Below are 21,324 nucleotides of genomic sequence, written 5' to 3' on the forward strand. Positions count from 1 at the left end.
GGGAACATCGTTACTATGTTAAAGAAAAGAAGGGCGGTTTTTTAGATGCGCACTGCAGAAAATGTGAATTCGAGTGTAATCCTCTTGCAAACACTTGCAAACTCACGCGAGAAGTAATCGAAGCAGAAATGATAGAGAGCTTAGGTCATTAGTGCATAGCGAAGCCCTCTGTTAGGTTATCTCGTAAGGAATTAGATTACCTCAGAAGCCACTAACAATTGACTGTCTGCCGCGCTTGCGCAATGTATCGCCATGTCATATATACCTACATGCCCTCTTCCGCAATAAACTGTTGCAAGTTAGCGCTCGTGTGTGTTCTTTCTATTCCGTGTCTGCTGTTGCGCTATTTTATACGTCATGCACTACTAACAAGCCCAAACCGCCACCTTATTGGACATGGGGGAAAGGGACGGGTGGTGAGGTGGATGGTCTTTTGGTGCTGAGAATACAGGATCTTGGGCGGTCGTGGCGAGGCCTGCTGCCATATGGGTATCATATGAGCATGCCATCGACGCACTCCCTACTTCGGTGGCTAGGTGACGGCTGTTGCGACGCCATCTTTCTGGGGCCATCTCTCGGCCTCAACGACAGGGTCACCGACAGAGGTTCGCCTGTGGGTGCCAGCAAGGGTTTTCGCCTTGAAACAGAGGAAGAGGTGCCGTAGGGGGAGGGGGGGGGCTGTGGAATGATTTCGTCTACCTCCAATCTGATCCAATCTGTGCGAAAGCCCTATATGAACGACAGAAACGAGCAAAAATCTTCTTGTGCATCGCTCGTTACCACAGCAACTGTAACGCTAACCTCAAAAATTTCGCCCGGGCGACCCCCGAAATTTGGCCTTGGCAATATGGACCGAGTCCCAGGTGCAGTCATAACCGGCCACGCTCGACGCGATGAAGATGTCCAAATTTGGCATGGGTCACTTCCAAAATTTGACCATGGTCGATGTAGAAAATTGATGTTCAGCCATAACTAACTATATCCGACACGATGCCGGCCTGCAAATTTGATCTGGATCTTGTCCAAAATTTTGGTTCCGGCCACGCCAGAAACACTAGTTTACAGTTGTCAGGGTGGAACCAGCGGAACGCAGACGCAGGACAAGAAAAGGAGGTACACACACCACACCGCTGGGCTTGCAACTGATTTATTTCGAAGAAAACCACCACATTTAAAGGATTCCCTGCGCAAGCGCACACTCTGGATGAAGGGGACAACTGTATTAAGATAAAAGAAAGTTATATTCTTTATCCGTGATAAAAACCGAGGGATCGCTGACACACTTTTCCTTGTTTTTCCTGATTAGAAACGCTTCAAGAATTTCACGCTCTCGTCTTGTTCTCCCCCGACCGATAATGCTCGTGCGGTGAAGCAAAGGAGAACATCCCTCGCACACCTTAACATGCAAGGCTAAATTGCTGCCAGTGCCTGAATTGAACGTTGTTCGGTGCTGCCTCAGACGTTCATTGATGCACCCTCCGGTTTGCCCGATGTAGGTTTTCCCACAGGACAATGGGATGCAATATACCACCCCTACTTCACACGAAGTGAACCTCGTCTGGTGCTTGGTTTTACAGGTCCCCTTTCTCTGCGGACCACCAGACATACGGGCGCACAAACCAGATAGTTTCCGGTGGGCAGAAAAAACCGCAGTGACACCGAATTTTTGTGCCACTTTTTTTAGACCATGCGATGTCTTGTGGCAGTAAGGAAGCACTTCAATCTTCTTCCTGTTCTCTTGCGATGGACTAGCAGACTTAGCCGACAGTTTCTTCATCTTATTCCCCAGTGATTCAGCCACTGCAAGCAAAACCGACGAGGGAAACCCAGAATCTGACAACCGCGCGACCTGCTCGGCCAGACTTTGCTGCATGACATGTGGGCAACTTTTCTTGAGAGCGTTCGAAAAACACAAATTTGCGATGCTGCGCTTCACCAGCTTCGAATGCGCCGATTCATATGGCAAAAGCGACTTTTTAGTCCTGGGCGAATATTTCCAACACACGTGCCCATCGGGTAAAAAAGTCAATTCTAAATCAAGGAACCTAATGGTCTTGTCAGATGGAATCTCTTTGGTAAAAGCCAAGTTGTTAGAGCATGCGCTAAAAACATTTAAAAGCTGGTCTGCCACAAGAGTGAGCTTGTCAGTTTCGTTTAATTTTAAAATGACTAGAAAACCGTCCACATATCTGAAAACCCTAATAACACGTGTGTCTTGAATGAAATCCTGTAGAATCGAGTCAATTTTTGCTAAAAAAATTTCGCACAGAAATGGCGCTACACACGAGCCAATGCAGATACCTCGGTTTTGCACCACGTACTTGCTGTCATATTGAACAATTGTCGAATTTAAATACACCTTCAACAGCTCAAGGAAAGATTCCAGAGATATGCCACACTTGTTCTGGAAGTAAATTGTCCCCGTTTTTTCAATTAATTCGCGTACAGAAACTGTCGGCTAAGTCTGCTAGTCCATCGCAAGAGAACAGGAAGAAGATTGAAGTGCTTCCTTACTGCCACAAGACATCGCATGGTCTAAAAAAAGTGGCACAAAAATTCGGTGTCACTGCGGATTTTCTGCCCCCCGGAAACTATCTGGTTTGTGCGCCCGTATGTCTGGTGGTCCGCAGAAAAAGGGGACCTGTAAAACCAAGCACCAGACGAGGTTCACTTCGTGTGAAGTAGGGGTGGTATATTGCATCCCATTGTCCTGTGGGAAAACCTACATCGGGCAAACCGGAGGGTGCATCAATGAACGTCTGAGGCAGCACCGAACAACGTTCAATTCAGGCACTGGCAGCAATTTAGCCTTGCATGTTAAGGTATGCGAGGGATGTTCTCCTTTGCTTCACCGCACGAGCATTATCGGTCGGGGGAGAACAAGACGAGAGCGTGAAATTCTTGAAGCGTTTCTAATCAGGAAAAACAAGGAAAAGTGTGTCAGCGATCCCTCGGTTTTTATCACGGATAAAGAATATAACTTTCTTTTATCTTAATACAGTTGTTCCCTTCATCCAGAGTGTGCGCTTGCGCAGGGAATCCTTTAAATGTGGTGGTTTTCTTCGAAATAAATCAGTTGCAAGTACAGCGGTGTGGTGTGTGTACCTCCTTTTCTTGTCCTGCGTCTGTGTTCCGCTGGTTCCACCCTGACAACATTATGAACCAACTAGCCCAGCAATTTACGCTCCTGAACTAGTTTACAGCTTCCAGATTTGCGCCAAATCTTTACTATCGTATCGCTAGTGGCGTCGCCATTTACGTCATCACTATTTTGCGCGTCCCACATCGGTTTAAGCTGAGTGAAATTCCGGCTACTCTTTTTTGCACTTCTCCCAATGACTGGTAGTGCTTCTAGCGGTATGGCCCTGAAATAGCCAGGATTGAGTCTACAGAAACAGTCGGCAGTAAGACCAATACAGCTTTATGTTCCCGCATGTTGGGTTTCGCCTCCACTGAAACGTGGCTGCCGCGGGGGCGCTCAAGACCGGCCGCAGCGACCTCGCTTCAATGGAAGGGAAACGCAAAATGCGCCGCTATGCTGCGTTTCAATGAGGGTGAAACATGAAAGGCGCCCGTGTGCTGTGCGATGAAAGTGCACGTTAAAGATCCCCAGGTGGTCGAATCTTCTTTGCAGTCCTCCACTATGGCACTTCTTTCTTCCTTTATTCTTTCACTCCCTCCTTTATTCCTATCCTTACTTCGCGGTTAGAGTCTGCACCGAGTTAGGTCACTCGGTTAATACGCAATTTCTTTTCATCAAAACAACTAAATTTGGAAATGGCTTTCAGTAACAGAAGAGCACCAGCAACCGTCTCCTTTCACGAAGGACACCTCGGCCTGGCTGTGAGGGAAGAGATGAAAAATGAGTGAAAAGATGAAAGATAACAAAGGCATCAAAGACATTTCGGGGGCACTTAAACTCCGCCATGAAGGGTATGGTGCGAAATGGTTAATGGGCCTCGAAAACAGTTTATAGGGGCCTTAACGTCTCAAAGTGACACAGGCTTTCAGAGGCGCCGAGGCGGGAGGCCCCGCCACGATCGCCGAAGCTCGTGTACTCTAAGCACTAAGAGACCAGCCACGTCATCCCCTCCCTCCGTATCTCCCATGGCCTTCGGGGTGCCATTTGCTCAGAATGCATAACTGGCCGACCTCCACATGGCGTCACTTACCGACGCCACGTACCTGAAAACGCGACTGAATGCGTTTTCTTTCCTTTCGTGACTTGGACACCGATAGAAGTGGATGAAGAAACAACGTGCAATCTGCACCGTGAGAGTGAGTTGCAGTGTAACACAAGACGTGAGCGACTGTGGCAACTATAAGGCCGCTTGCCCACTCTTACAGGCTATGCTCAGACTTTTGTTCCTCGCAGCCTCTCGATTCTTTGCAGGACGACCGTAAACAATCTGCTTCTCGCCGCTAAAATTTATGTTCAGCTTTTGAACAGTTTTTCTCAACTTCTGTGTGCAATTCGTCTTTTCAATCAATAAGTTCGGTCAGTGGGTCGATTTTTTGGCTGGCTGGCTGGGGAAAGGAAATTGCGCAGTATGTCTCAAATCTCGGCGCACACCTGAGCCTCGCCATAAGGGAAGGTATAAAGGAAGGACTTACAGAAGAAAGGAAGTAAGAGATGCCATTGTGGAGGGCTCCGGAATAAGTTAGACCGCCTGGGGATCTTGAACGTGCAACGACATCGTATAGCTCACGGCCGCCGCGGTCGGGTTCGCACCCGGGTACTCCGGGTCAGTAGCCACGTTCTGTAACCACTGAGCCACCACGGCGGGTCGATCGATGAGGCCTGATAACCTTTTCCGGCCTGTAACAGGTGGCGGCGTCGGCTTATTACACCTGTATGTCTCACAGATAGTTTCAGGTTTCATGTTTTTCTGGGACAATACACACCCAATAGTGCCTGCATTCTTGCAAGTAAATTTAGTTCATGCTTTACCGAGCATCATTATGTCTTCTAATGTCCATATCTTTAGTGTTTGTGGAGGTTCATGCATGAGGTGTATTTGCCTGTTGGTTTCTTGTTTGTTCGCCTCTGAGCTCCGGTTCACGCTCTCGAGCAAACAGTTGTACAAGGACTAAATCTGTATGCTCTTTCCTGCGCCAATGTATCGCTTTGTGTATTTTGGTTTACCGGGACATAACGTACTCAAGAGAATATATAACATGCCCTCTCGCCTGGTACAAAAACATTTTTCTTTAAGCTACGCACCTGTGGAGTTCGCTGACCATTCCGCGAACTCGTTGGTCTTGTGTTCTCAAGGAAAGCCGCTTAAGTGGGGTCGGAAGTCCCCAACAAAGGGGCCCGTCCCGTCCCTGCCTCCCCTTCGTGCGGTGGACGTCCTCGTTTACGCCGCGCCGTCACGGGGATGACCCGCCGGGAAAAACGCTAATGTACATCTGTCGACATGTGGTTGTTAAGGGGCTGACGAGGTTTCGGGGGCGCACGAGATACGGCTGAGTATTAGCCGAGTGACCGGAAACCCACGATTCCTGTAACGACTGTCTACTTCCCTTAACGACTGTGTTCTCTTTGTTGCTGTCAACAACCTGAGTCATCGCCTCGTCGGCACATGTTTCTAGCGTCTGTGGTGCCGTGGGTGGCGTGGGGAACGGAAGTCGCATTTTGTGTTGTTTGTCTATTTGATTGCAACCTCTCCTTTCCCAAATGTTTAATCAGTACTTTTTCCCCAATCTCTGATCAGTGGGCGGACCTTATTATCCTTTCCCTGACCACTGATTGGTGAAGGGTGTCGTTTGTTATCTTATTGGTTGCTGTCCCCGCTAAGGGCGGAGACAGAGGGTTTAAAACCAAGCGCTCTGGGTTGAGCGCGGGCTGAATTCGTCTGATCCACGATTTAGTCATGTAAATAGTTTTCTCCTTGCTTTGTTTCTTCACGTTTTTTTACCTATGTTGTAAATAAATAGTTAACCTTCTCCTTTCCTTGAGTAATGTGACTGCTTGCGAGTAGAACCACCGGGTCATCAAGAAACCCCGATTTCATCATCAAGTAGTTTCCTCTCATCGCCACCGGAAGAGGAAACTCAACTGGCGCAGTCGACACAGGATCGCAACTGGCGCAGTTTTCGACAGGATCGCAACTTCTTTCTACTCAAGGCATTGGACGGAAGGTGAGAAGAACAAGTCGGTGGACAAGCTGTTTGTCCTAAAGGAGAAAACGTGAAGCTGCGTCGCAAGACTGACGTCGAAAGCTTCAGGATCACGGGTCAAGTTCGAGAGGACGTCGGAGGCTCAAGTCAGCTAGGAGCTGAAGGAGCCGGACAACAACAAGCCATCGAGGGTTCGAGACAGCGAGCTGCTGAAAAGAACCAGGCGTCCACATCGAACGGGTTCGAGTCAGCGAGCTGCTGAAAAGTAACCAGGCGACCAAGTCAAGCCAGTCAAACGAGGCAGAAGTCAGCGAGCTGCTGAGAGATCCAGAGCTCAAGTCGTCCGCATCGAGGAGCCTATCGTCATCAATGAGGACGACGAGATCACCGGGGCAGAGAGCAACCAGTAAGGTAGGAGACCTTTCTGCTTTCTCCGAATTCACCATGTCGGTGTAGGGTTTATGTGCTAGAAACGATAGCGCGGAAAACGGAGATGGCTGCCGTACGGTATGATCAGGAGGGCAGGATGCGATGCATTGAGCAGGAGGAGGCTGAACAGCTAAGTGAAATTGAAAATTTGAAACTGCAAATTGAACTGGAAAAGAGAAAACTTGCACAGATGCAGTTAAAATTAAGACAGGAGGCGAAAGTCGATAGTGAGGTCTTATTCGCATCAGTTCAATGTTTTGTCTGTATGAAATTTGGGCATTCGATGATTGAGTGTCCAAAAGAGCAAGAACAAGATGTTCCCGCGGTGATGGGAGATGTGTGCGAGCTAGTAACTCAGGTAGAGATACTGGCACCGGCATGCGGCGACTTGCACACCGAAGGTCAGAGTTCTGAAACCTGTGTGGATTCATGGACTGAAATAACGTTACCAGGAGAACAAATTCAGTCACTTTCTAGGGGTGAGTGCTCTGAAGAAACAAAACAGGAAGGTGCGGTTCTCCAGGTAGCGGACGCTAATCTGACGTGTGTGCCGATGACTACAGCTTTGACAGCTGCAGCGGTTAGAGAGCAGGGCCTAACCTTGTGTGTCGTGCCAGAAGAGATAGGAATAGGAGTGTTAGTCACTCCTGTGACGAACATGCTGTCAGATCAACCCAATATAGACCAGACCCAGGAGACACTTCAGTGTATTGCTCGCGAACAAGAGTTCAGCATCGCGCACCAGCCAGTGTGCGTTAACTCTGACGCAGCATCAAGGGTCGAGGACGGGGAGAAGGCGGATCTGATTGTGAGAACGCTCTTTGCAGTCGATAGTAATCTACCCGCCAAAGATGAGTTGTTTTGCCAGCCGGTTCTGACACTGTGCGCGCTGACAGATCTAGCTGAAGGTTTAGGGCAGCTAGTAACATCGGAAACACACTCGCTACTAGAGCAGCCAGAAAGGGACCAGCCAGATGAAGAACATCAGAGCTCAGATTTCGATGAGCGTTTCAGAATCTCGCACGAATCTGTTCGAGACAGACTCGAGGCTTCAGTGGAGCTTCAGGCAAATCCGGAAGCTGCAAATGTTTCTGCATCAGATTGGGAGCTGACAGGGACAGCTGCAAAGAGTTTCGCAGCACATAGGAAACTGGTGGATGCGGGCAATGCATCCATTCCTGTAGGTTTCCACATGGAGCAACCTGCCCCATTAGCAGAAGTGTGGAAGCAAGGCGGCGAAGATGATCGTAAAACGATAACGAATGAGCGCATGCTTTTCTTTGAGGAGAACACCGGCCGCCAACGCTGTAAACAGCTAGCACTGTCTGAAACACGATGTCAAACTGCAGGCCAAGTTGACGATGACAGGCCTAACCCGACGGTAAAACTAAAAGTAAGGGTGTATGCAGACGCGATGGCCGCAGCAATCTTCTTAGCCCGCGGGGAGCCGGTGAGCTGTACTGATCTGATAGTGGCGGCAGCCTTTGCAACCGGCGCTGTGCCGGACAATTTGAAATATTGGTCCACTCTTGTTGACAAAGCTAAAAAGAAACATGAACTTCTTTTTCGAGATGTAGGCGGCTAGAAATAATTCCTGCCAATTTGGTGCACCGATCTGACATGGTGGATTATGGAATGTGCAGATTGGTGTCCTAACCTTGTGTGCACGGAACGAATTGAGGCTGTGTATGTGTGTGCGCAGTGCTGCTTGGAACCTTGTGGCCGGACTTTAATGCCACACTGACAGCAAGTGTCCGCGTGACATTCTTCGTTGGGAGGTGTGGAGTTCGCTGACCATTCCGCGAACTCGTTCGTCTTGTGTTCTCAAGGAAAGCCGCTCCAGTGGGGTCGGAAGTCCCCAACAAAGGGGCCCGTCCCGTCCCTGCCTCCCCTTCGTGCGGTGGACGTCCTCGTTTACGCCGCGCCGTCACAGGGATGACCCGCCGGGAAAAACGCTAATGTACAGCTGTCGACATGTGGTTGTTAAGGGGCTGACGAGGTTTCGGGGGCGCACGAGATACGGCTGAGTATTAGCCGAGTGACCGGAAACCCACGATTCCTGTAACGACTGTCTACTTCCCTTAACGACTGTGTTCTCTTTGTTGCTGTCAACAACCTGAGTCATCGCCTCGTCGGCACATGTTTCTAGCGTCTGTGGTGCCGTGGGTGGCGTGGGGAACGGAAGTCGCATTTGTGTTGTTTGTCTAGTTGATTGCAACCTCTCCTTTCCCAAATGTTTAATCAGTACTTTTTCCCCAATCTCTGATCAGTGGGCGGACCTTATTTTCCTTTCCCTGACCACTGATTGGTGAGGGGTGTCGTTTGTTATCTTATTGGTTGCTGTCCCCGCTAAGGGCGGAGACAGAGGGTTTAAAACCAAGCGCTCTGGGTTGAGCGGGGGCTGAATTCGTCTGATCCACGATTTAGTCATGTAAATAGTTTTCTCCTTGCTTTGTTTCTTCACGTTTTTTTACCTATGTTGTAAATAAATAGTTAACCTTCTCCTTTCCTTGAGTAATGTGAATGTTTGCCAGTAGAACCACCGGGTCATCAAGAAACCCGGATTTCATCATCAAGTAGTTTCCTCTCATCGCCACCGGAAGGGGAAACTCAACTGCACCTAACCGGTCAAAACATAGCTAGAGAAAAGCGGATTTTCTTGTCTACGTTTAAGTGCCGCCTTCTTGATACTCCTGAAACGATTGAGTGTTGTTTCAGCAATTGTGAAGAGGCAATACGCTTTTGGGACATCATGCAATGTATACTGAAAAAAAAGTATTATTCTGACGGCGCACTCTGTACAATTATTCTTTGCACTACCATTTGTTGAGGAACCCTTGGATGTGTTACCTTTATACAGAACCTGTGGAAAACACGCATGGTAAACCCACATTGGGAATCTGTTGTTTCTGCTAAAGACCATCTCTGTAGAATGAATGTGCACCTAAAGGAATTGTATGCCCGGAACGAGTGTGATCCGGAGCGGCATTTACTCTCAGTGCGTCTGCTGTGTGATCGCCTTTTTTTTCTACCTCTTTGATGCGTAGATGTGTCGCGCCATGATGTATTAGCTATATGATGAGTGTTGACTCTTTTCCCGCGCTTCATTGCCTTTGTGTGTTCATTTGCAAGTATTTTCTTAATGTTTGCAGATAGCTCATGTACAAAAGACATCGCATGTAATGAATACCATAATGTTAAAAATAACGCCCACACCGTAGTGCTCTCGTGCAGTGTCCAGCGAAGATGGTCTGTTCGCGCCACGGTAGGCTCAAAACCTAGTCACAGAAGAATTTACTTCTCCAGGTTTGCTAAGGTCACCCTCATTCAAAAACCCATGTAGTTTTCGCAGTTTCCCGCATCACGTGACCTAATTCAGAACCTTCACCACACACGGCCGTATTCCACGCTCGGAGGTGACTAGTGCTTTCGCGTTAGAACTCCCATGACGTCACCAAACGCAATGAATGACACCAGCGCCCCTCGCGGCTCGAGCGTCTATCGGCAGAGGGTCTCCATCGAGCTCATAACGGAGGCTTAGCGAAACTCACAACAGCTGTGCTGACGCACTCCTGATAGATTTCAGGTGCAATAACTGCGCATTTTTGGTGAATGCAGCACAAACAGCCATCGCTGCAAAAAGGGTTGGTGTTTATTTTTAACTTTCAGACCCTTAGCCTGACATCTCCTCAGGGGAGGTTTACCCGCTCGAGGCGTTGTAGTAGACCATCCACTTCCTCGGTTACAGCCAGCGCTATCTCAGTCAGAAATAAACTTTGAACGCTCACACCGCAGCCTCTGGAGGCACTAAAATTTCCTACCGCCATACTAGCATTAACGAATTGCATCGATATGGCATCCCACTTATTATGTACGAAGAGAACGAAAGCGTAAGGAAATATACGGTATTATTCTCATTCGTACGTACGCTCTTGTTACAAAAGTTCCTTCCTCTAGTCGAAGCATACCGTCTTGTCGGGAATCACGATTGATGAAGTTCTTTGGTAGCTATGGTCGAAAAAGAATTCCGTTTCGAGACCTCTACTAGTGCCTCGCTGGTGGTCCTCAAGGGTGCGCTCCCTTGTGACCATATGTAGCAATAAGGCACAAGCCGACATATGTGCGCTTCTTTAGCTCTGATAACCGTTTTTAGTGATTTGGAATTGATAGGGTGCTCGGTGCCGTGGTTATGTATTATATCTGTCTGGTTGCTGGCTGACTAGAGATTTTGGCGGGGTGATACATTCTCTTCCGTGTGTATCTCATCATTGAGCCACTCATAATCCAGACAACGCCTAACACACTTAACAAGAGAGAGAGTGCCTTGTATCCTATTTTTGCCAAATCACTAAGAATTGTTATAAGAGCTAAAAAAACTGGGCACGGCAGCCGGTTGCCTCACTGTTATCAAGACAGCCGTAGCGATCCCGAACGTATATCTTTCTTCGTTCATGGTCAATTATCTGTACACTTCATCAGAAGTTCTTTACATCGGTTTCTTGTCGTAAATTGTGAAATTGCAACCGCTGAATTTTAACACATTTAACGCGCAGAGCTCTCTCAAAGTTTTTGAGTGGAAATAAGAATAATAGATTTCTCTCTCACGCGAGATGCTCGACTAAAAAAAAGAAAGCAATTTATTTTTTTCATGCTGTTATAATATGTAGCATTTCGGTAAAAAATCTAGGTAATTCGCTAGGCTGGTGTACGGCATAATACATCGACACGGACTAAGAAACAGTGCAAAAAACACCCGTCAGTGTGATGCTTCATGACTGTTTCTGGCTTGCCCTACGCAGCAGCAATTATGATGCAGAAACTGGCCCTTTCCTCTACCCTCAGAGTTTCAAATTAATTGTGGAAAATCACACTTTATTAAATTTTCAATTTCTAGGACAATAAATGGTAATAGGAGCAGCTTGAAGGTACAATAAATTGCTTGGTAAAGCAACAAAATCTTTAGAAAATATATATTTTCCTTTAATAATATACTTTATACTCGTTATCATTAGCAAAACAATTCAAATTTCTTTCATAAATATCTTCTTACACGAACATAAACTGCTGAGTCATTGGGCGCTGTTGTATTTTCGGTCACTGGAATTTTTATCAAATAACACTGCTGAATTTATCATTAATAGCGAAGCCAGATAAAGGCATCCAAAGCATTGGCCAGAGTCAGAGATAGAAAATAATAAGCAAGGCTAACGGAAACTACATAGTCGGGCGATAAAAATACACAAAAGAAATACATGACTTAAGTTAACATGCTATGCCAAAGGGTTCTTTGCACGGCCGTCTAGAAAGAATTATTGGCTGTGTGTTTATACTGTAGGGATGTAGTGAGTGCCGTCATGAATGCATGCAGCCGAAAAATACGGGTTCCCTATTGGTTGAAAAACGCAATTCAGAGGTCGGCTGGAAAATGCAGGATATTGGACAGTATGATTGTAGCTGGGCTGCGATTTCTATTTACAGATAACTAAACTGCTCCCGACTGAACGAACAATATCTCTCACTAATTCTGCTAGCAGTGACTTCTCGCAAGGGAGTGACCATATGCGGCCAATAAATAGCTGCACGTGCCACTCAGCTTTGATGTTTCACTGTGTACAACAGAGCATGTCATAACTAGACAGCAATGTTTTCTTGTCCAAAACTACGTCCTTTGTTACCTTTTAAAATCCACATATCGCAATGAACAAATAAAATTGCCCTAAGCGGCTTTTTTTGCGCTGGCAAAACTACAGAGTACACTTTATGGTTCTTGACGGCGTTTACACGGCACCAAAATTCATCTGCCAAAGCCACTAGTGGTTTCAAAATAGAGTGACAAGGAAATCGACTGGCACGTCAATATTGTATTGGTCACCGCGATATGCCACCTACGAGCAGTACTGAGAGAAGGCGTGCCTATGTGGAAATCTGCGCTCGCCCGCGTTTCATAACGAATTGCGGGCCCGTGTCGATGGGCTCTTTCTCATTCGATATCACTATGACTTCTATGTGCGCTTGGGTGCTGTTGTAACTGTGCCGGCTACACTCCGTCTCACTGTGTGTTGCGCATTGTTATTATATGGCACATTTGCAAGAGAGTAGATGTCATGGTTGAGACCGTGGAAAGTACCGGCTGCGCTATAGTGTTTTTCGTGTACTATGGGGTGCTGAGCTTTTAACTACTTTTCCTTTTTGATGGGCCGCAGCAACGCATTCATATTTTGAAAATTAGCTGCTCTTACATAGAGAATAGTTCTACAGGTATAGAATCTCTGATATATACACACAACACAACACGTTCCCCTCGGCTCACTGAAATTCTTTATGCGTTCATGCTGTACTGTTACAGATAATGACATCGCTGTAGGGTTAAGAACGAAAATTCACATACCTTTCTAAGCTCATTAACTGCACTTTATAAGTTTCGATGCCGTATATTTCTCGTGGAAAAACAAACTAAATTATTTACTGCATAGCAAACTGTGGGCATGAAAACCTTTAACATTTTTTTTGTTTATTTCTCCTTTGGGCAACACACAGGTATTGCCCACGAGGCAAGACAAAAGGAGGTGCTAAACCTCCTGACTGGGTCTTGTCCTCGCTTGGGTACAGCAGCAGGAGCGGTATTGCATAACAAAACAAAAAAAGGCTGTCCTTGCCATCACTTACACAACAGACGCATCATAAACAGTTCTTGTAAATATATACCGACATACTATTACATCAAACAGAACCAGAAGTAAGCATTTGGTCGTCTAGGACACAACGTTAAACAAAAAGAAAGACGAACAGATGCGTTTAAAACCCCTGGGCGTGGAACTATTTTTAGCTGCATATATTACAAACGGATGAGAATTACACATCAACATGATTTGGTGCTCAATTGATTGTGTTCCGTAGTTAGTACGAGGCCTATTTACCACAACAGAAGTCTGACGCAAGCTGTAACCAGTAGATCTATTTAGGTACGTGTTAAAAAAATTAATGTAATTTGTTTTTATTTCGTTATAAATAAAGACACATATTTTGAGTTCATACATGGTTTTCACAGGGATCATTCGAGACTGTGTATTTGCCGAGCAACTATTTGTGTTGTTTCCTGCAGGTAAAAGAAACCGAGCTGCACGCGACTGCAGGGCTGATATATTTTCTAAGTCAGTTTTGTTACAAGTACCCCAGATAAGAAGACAATAACTGATGCGAGAATGGATAAGAGAGAAATACAACTGTCTTTTCAGCGAGCAAGGTATAAGATCTCGAAGCCGGGAAAGCATACCAATAGCTCTCGCTATCTTGACACGGGTGTGGTCTATGTGGTCGCTCCAGCCTAGGCTGTGATGGAATTTAACTCCTAGAAAGGAATGGGAGCTGACACGCTCAAGGTAGCAAGAGCCGTAACGAAGCTTAAAATCGTAAACAATTGGCTTGTTTTTTGCACAAAAAAAGCATAAATTTAGTTTTTTCTCGTTGAGTTCAAGACTATTTAAGTTTAGCCATACACTAAGATTTAATAGCCACGTGTTAGCAGTGTTTTCAAGTTCTTTAAGATTTGTTCCAGAGAAGAATACATTCGTATCGTCTGCATATAATACTATATCATCAGTTTGAGGAATGTTAACTATATCGTTTATATAGATCAAGAAGAGCAAAGGGCCTAATATAGATCCTTGCGGTACACCATATTTTACAGTCTTTGGGTTTGATTTATAGCCATGTAGGCATACGAACTGAAAACGCGACTCAAGGTAACTGCGCATGAATTGAAGTGCTATGCCCCTAATTCCACATATTTCCAGTTTTCTTAGCAAAATATGATGTTTGATGGAATCGAAGGCCTTGCGAAAATCTAGAAATATTCCAACGGTGTAGAGCTTATCCTCAATATTTTTAATTATTTTATTTTTTTATTTGTACGAGGGCCATTTCAGTTCTTCCTTTCTGGAACCCGTACTGCTTTGTTGATATGATGTTTTTTGCAACAAAAAAGTTGTCGAGGCGTTTGTGTATGACACGTTCAATCACTTTCGAGAAAAAGAGGCAAAACTGAAATCGCCCTATAGTTGTTCAGGTCACTGTATGTTCCTCCCTTGTGAATGACGACGACACGAGCTATCTTCATTTTCGCAGGAAAGATTCCCGAAGCAAGTATGCGGTTGCAGATGTAAGCGAGCGGTTTTGAGATTAAGTGGGCAATTTCTTTTATAGGTGCGGCTTTAATGTCGTCGTGGCCAGCTGCCGATCGGTTATCGAACGAGTTTATGATAAGGTTTATCTCAACCTCAGAAGTGGGCGTTAAAAATGCACTTTTAAGCAGCATCTGCCCTATATATCTCTCCAGACTGCTGTGAGGCAATGAAAGAGATGAAAAGTTTCCAGCACCTGCGTTAGCTAGATGATCATTGATAAGGTTAACTAAGTTTTGCTCCGAATAAGTGGCTCCATTTATAACTAATTCAAATGGTATACCAGAAACGTGCGTAGCGTTTAGTTCATTGAATTGTTTCCATGTTTTTCGGGGGTTATCTGCGCACTTTTCGAACTTATGTTGATAGAATCTACACTTGGCTTTTTTTTAAGTCAGAGCTGAGTTTGTTTCTGAACCGCTTGAATTCTTGCAGCTTTGCAATATCACGCGTCCGCAGAAACTGTTCGAACAGCTTATCCTTGTGTTTTATGCGCTTGAAAAGGTCATTCGTAATCCATCCTTTTCTTGCTTTCTTGTGCCGAACAATTGTTGTGAGTGGGAAAGCAGCATCGTAACAAATTTGTAATTCGGACATAAAAATATCGTAGGATACAGATGGATCGGGTTCCTTATATACGTTCGCCCAGTTCAAGTTTTCAACAAGTGAATGAAAGGTCTTTTTACCGCCGTCATTGATGATATGGATAGTATTATTTGTGCACTGTGTACGCGTGGCGATCGGTAATGCTACAAAAATTGGTAGATGATCGCTCAATCCTGAACAAAGTACACCGGAGCAACTAGCAGACTTAGAAAAATCCGCGAAACATAAGTCGATCAGCGTACTTGTATTCGATGTGACTCTCGTAGGCTGTTCAATGACGTTCTCACAACCATTTTGAAGCATAATTTCAAGAAGTTGAACTTTAGCAGGGTTATTAGAGTTAAGATCGATATTAAAGTCCCCTATGATCACTACATGCCTCTTCCGGGAATTGACAAAATCCATGAGTGATTCAATGTAGTTTAAAAAAATTGACAGCGTGCCCTGGGGCGGTCGGTAAATGCATACGATGGTAATGTTTTTGCACATGATGGCAACAGTTTCAAAGTCGTCACACATGCAAGTAAAGTCGTCTATGGTATCATAGTGAAAACAGTCGCGGATAAATAGGGACACCCCTCCACCACGTTTTTGCTCACGATAAACTGAAACGTGACTGTACCCGGAAAAATTCGTAACATCAGTGACACTTGAGAACCATGTTTCTGAAAAAGCCAAGAAATCAAAGGAACACTGTAGTTGTGAGAGGTATGTACCGACGTGATCTTGTTTGTTCCTCAGACCCTGTATTTAAATGTATTTAAATGAAAAAAAGAAAGCCCCTTTTCAAGAAAACACTTGTTACTTTTCAGCAGATCATTGAAGGAAGTTGTCGTGTGGTACGCCATCTTGATTTTTTGAAATCAAAATACCTGTCGTCACTGATCTAAACAATTTTGCTCAGGTCATTTTCGGTTGCAATCCTGATAGCACTTGCTTTTGCTTGTTTTCTTACAAACACTTTACCCTCAGAAGTCCACACGAATTTGTAGTCATTTTCCTTTGCCCTTATCTTTGCCAGCCATAGCAATCGCCTGTTCATTGCTGTCAAGTTTTCATAGAAGCTGATGTTGGTCAACTTTTCTTGGGCGCAATTGCGTGCTTCAAACCATTTGCGCCTGAGGGCTCGGTTGGAAAACCTTACAATCACCACAGGCCTTCTGTCCTTTCTGGGGGGCAAACGATGCCCATGTTCAACGTTGCTATCGGATAAATCAGGGAGCTCCAATTTTCGGGCAATCTTGTTAATTTCAGCCATGAGGTCTTCATTTTCTCTCAGCTCAAGCCCATGGATTTCAGTGTTCTGGTGGCGGCTATACTGTTCGAGTTCATTTAATTCTTGTTTTAGTGTTTGGACAGTACTTTCACCGCTTCCACTCTCAACAGCCTCCACTCGACGCCGCAAGTCGCCTATTTCTTTGTCCTGTCGTTGTAGGTTAACTTTTATGTCATCATAAGTGTCAGACAGAAGCTGTACTGACTTCTCGATGCTCAACACAGTTTCCTGCATGCTCATTAGCTTGTCTAATTTGGTCTCCAGTACGAGCATGCCAGACAATTTTCTGTTTATTTCCGCTAGTTCTGCCTGGAAGCTTTCCAAGATATTTGCTTGCTTGCAAGCTGGGCATTTCAGCGCTTTCCTAGTGGTTTCTTTCATCATCCTAAACGATCGTTCGGTCACGCCGCTGCATTTTCCGATGTGGAATTTACAAGTGCAGTCGATGCACGTCATAAACGTGTCACCATCGGCAAAATTTGCGTTGCAAGAGGAGCATGCGTCCTTCATGGTAAACAAGAGCAGAAACCAACATCCAATAGGCAATAACAGAAAACTGCCAAACAGCAAGAGCAGCAGCAGGGGCGGTCGCGAAAAAAAAGAAAAGTGCTTAATAAATTGTCTACTACCAACCTGCAAGAATTCGATGACAGGTTTAGGCAGAGAAGATGGAACTGCGCCACCGCCACTGCTGCCGCATCGCTGAATGAAGACGGGGGTCGCTTGTCGCCGCTTTTATAGGAAGGTCCCGGCGCTTCGGTCCCCACGTGACGGCCAGAGTTGATATCAGCAGTGTGCTGATATGATGAACCAGGTTGTAGACGGCACCGTGTGAAAGTTTCTGCAAGAATTCGATGACAGGTTTAGGCAGAGAACATGGAACTGCGCCACTGCCACTGCTGCCGCATCGCTGAATGAAGACGGGGGTCGCTTGTCGCCGCTTTTATAGGAAGGTCCCGGCGCTTGGGTCCCCACGTGACGGCCAGAGTTGATATCAGCAGTGTACTGATATAATGAACCAGGTTGTAGACGGCACCGTGTGAAAGTTTCTGCAAGAATTCGATGACAGGTTTAGGCAGAGAACATGGAACTGCGCCACTGCCACTGCTGCCGCATCGCTGAATGAGGACGGGGGTCGCTTGTCGCCGCTTTTATAGGAAGGTCCCGGCGCTTGGGTCCCCACGTGACGGCCAGAGTTGATATCAGCAGTGTGCTGATATGATGAACCAGGTTGTATACGGCACCGTGTGAAAGTTTCTGCAAGAATTCGATGACAGGTTTAGGCAGAGAACATGGAACTGCGCCACTCCCACTGCTGCCGCATCGCTGAATGAAGACGGGGGTCGCTTGTCGCCGCTTTTATAGGAAGGTCCCGGCGCTTGGGTCCCCACGTGACGGCCAGAGTTGATATCAGCAGTGTACTGAAATAATGAACCAGGTTGTAGACGGCACCGTGCGAAAGTTTCTGCAGGAATTCGATGACAGGTTTAGGCAGAGAACATGGAACTGCGCCACCGCCACTGCTGCCGCATCGCTGAATGAATTGATGAGTGAGTGAATTACCTTCTTAAATAAACTTTTTCTCTCACACACTTATATTAAACATGCCAACAACTCATTTTCTTGAAGTTTGTTCATTGTAAAACTAAATTTGCTTTCTGTCTCATGCAGAGGGGGGCATCCTCACGGGGGCGAGCCCTCGTGAGAGCATCCTCACCCTCATCTCATGACGAATTCACTCGTCAAGGCTAGGGTGAAGAAAGATGGGCGCATGAAAATTTAATGAGGATGAGGACGAGGGGGAAAGACATGATGAGGTTACGGCGAGGGAGGACCAGATGCACGGTGTGAGGGCGAGGGGGGTGGACCGAACGTAATTCCGGCCTAACGTCTTTTCTCTGGGCAGCCCGTTATGAATTCCCGTTTTAGAGCTCCACCTCAGAGGGTGAAGGTTCCTGGACGAGACGTAGTTTCCGCAGTCTGCACGTACACGAGGGCAACACGAAAGGCAGGGAGCCACACGCCTCTTCGTCGTCGACGCGCCCGGGTTGTAAACAAAACAAGCAGAGGAAGCGCGCGCGGACAGCCACAGCTAAGCTTCTATAGGAAAGAACAAACGCAGGAAACGGCGAATAAGCGGGAACTATAGCCATACAGCAGTCTGCACACTTAGTGAACAAATGCTTAAGGAGGTTGGAATAACCCACCGAGCGGAATGCGTGACATTGAGTGAAGGAGCGCGCATGGATGAGCAAATGTGTGACGATGCACAGCGATCGCCGCAATGTCGTGATAATAAAATGTGCTCGAACCGACGAGTTTAAGATCAAAGTGAATGACTGGATGGCTATCGAGAGTTCCTTCTATCTAGAGCTATATTGTATAAATACCTTATTTCTGTAATTTTCCTTCCTTATGGAAGTTGGCGAAAGTTCTCCCTTTATTGAAATCTAGCGACAAACAACTTTCATGCAACTATAGGCCCATTTCGCTAACATCCTCATCGCGTAAAACGTTTGAAGATGTGATTCATAAACATGTCACCGTGTTTTTACAAAGAACGTTTTATCTATCGTTCAACATGGCTTAAGACGAGGGTTTAGCAAAATAGCACGATCTGAACTCTCCATTACATTTATTCTTAGCTTGTGGAAATAATGTTGATAAAGTGTTTGTTGCTTTATCTAAGGTTTTTGATAGTTTAATTCAGTGTGCACTCTTGTTTATGTTAACGTTCACATTAAAAAATTCAAGTCCGGTAAAATGGATATCTCAGTTTCTATCTGTTCACTCTCAGTGTGTGACATTAAATTCTGCCGAATCCTATGCGGCCCCGGCCTCTTCCAGTGTGTCTCAATGTAATGTCTTCGAACCCTTACTCTTTTTCCTTTACGTTAAAGATCTCCGGAATATTACCACATCTAAAATTGGCATATACACCGACCATCCTGTTCTATTCGACACCTTCAGTTCCTCCGAGGTTTATTATCGTCTTAACGAATCACTTACTACACGATCGGAATGGTGCAATAAGGCTAAAATGAGCACTATTTTCGCAATTATGTAGTCAAGACATTTTTAACAGCTTCTCGCCCTGCGTTGTCTTCTCTTTATCTAATAGCCTGTCAACAGAAATAGTGTTTTAATATAGTTATGTGGGTATTATTTTTTCTACAAACTTAATTCTTCCAAGCATATTATTTCCTCTGCAACAAATTTCTCAAGTAGCTAGGATATTTAAGACGTACTTTAGCTGAAACTCCAAGAAAAAAGAAGTTAATCTTGCATAAAGCAATAGTTCACCCCCTTCTTGATTGCACCTGCGTTATATGAAACCCTCACAAACTAAAAGATCTTGGCAAGATCTAAACAATTCAAAAAGCCGTTTGCTTCATTTCTTATCAGTACCGCAGCAATTTTTTTGCCTACTTCCGCCATTCCTTCCTCTTAATTAAGCACGTTTTCAAGGCACCGCCATCTAGAATCTTTGAAATTTCTATTTTAATACACGTGCTCATTATCGACTTTCATGCACATATTTTATTATTCGAGCTCAACCAATGATCACAAGATGTTTGCATGAGCCCTTATTATGCTCTTGCTGTCGCTTATTGTTCCTTACGCTCGAAACAATGCATTTAAATACAGCTTTTTCCCTCGTGTTCATCGACGCTCGGGATAAGCTCTAAGGCTCACTCCGCTCTCTTCGATCGAAATTGATGCAATTACCAACAGCATTCGCTGTTTTGAGCAACCTCACTGGAATATAAGTAAATTTCTGCTTTGTTGGAACTCCTTTGCGTTCTTGCTTGTTTTATTGTACTGCATATTTATCCTGCGTTTTCTATCAACACCTCACAATTCTGCTACAGCTCCAAATGAATGTGCAGCATGTCAAAATAAATAAAAAGAAAACCCACGACTAACAATAATAGAATGGTCGGCATAGAATGCTCATTTGAACTCTCATCTTCGGTTTTGTATTTTGGAGCTGCACTTCTCTCATGCAAAGCTGAAGGTCATATGACGCTTGGATTTGACCTCCAAATGGAGGCTCTCAACAGGTTTCACTTCACTTCACTTCACTTTATTCACCTTAAAGACCCCCTTCAGGGGGTATTACATAAGGGGTGGGTTAATATGTTGATCAACAAGTACAAGTCATTGCTTTGAAATAATTGCTTAGCGTATCTGAAAATGCAGACAGGTGTGTGATGGCAGCGATATCGGTGGGGAGGCCATTCCAGTCCACAACAGTTCGGAGAAAAAATGAACCTGAAAAAGTTGCAGTACGCGACACAGGGCGGGCGATCTGAAACGGATGGCAAGTGCGGTGAGATATGCGGTTCGGATGAGTAATGTAGGGTGGTTGATTTAGAGAACTATGGAAAAACTTGTGGAGCAAATAGAGGCTGGCAATGCGGCGGCGGTCTGCGAGGCTTTCAAGAGCGGAATTCTTCTTCAGAGCTGAAACGCTGGTGGTATATGAATATGCAGAGTGAATGAAACGAATGGCGCGGTTCTGAACTGATTCGAGTGCATTTGTTAGGTATGCATGGTGTGGGCTCCAGATGGGGCTGGCGTACTCAAGTTTGGGTCTGATGAGGGTTTTATAAGCGAGCAGCTTCACGTGTTGCGGCGCATGACGGAGATGACGTTTCATGAATCCTAGAGATCTGTTAGCAGATGATATGATTGTGGTAATGTGTG

General features: G+C 45.5%; 1 protein-coding gene across 1 annotated transcript in view; it reads left to right on the plus strand.

Moving 5' to 3' along the window:
- LOC144112579 (alpha-scruin-like) overlaps positions 1–18,344 on the plus strand; it is a 42,998-nt gene extending 24,654 nt beyond the window's left edge. Inside the window, exon 4 of the mRNA XM_077645380.1 lies at positions 18,286–18,344. Coding sequence (XP_077501506.1) covers positions 18,286–18,344 — 59 coding nt within the window. The remainder of the gene's footprint in view (positions 1–18,285) is intronic.
- The last annotated feature ends 2,980 nt before the right edge of the window (positions 18,345–21,324 follow it).

This window comes from Amblyomma americanum, unplaced genomic scaffold, assembly GCF_052857255.1.
Source record: "Amblyomma americanum isolate KBUSLIRL-KWMA unplaced genomic scaffold, ASM5285725v1 scaffold_425, whole genome shotgun sequence".
NCBI classification, from domain to species: Eukaryota; Metazoa; Arthropoda; class Arachnida; order Ixodida; family Ixodidae; genus Amblyomma; species Amblyomma americanum.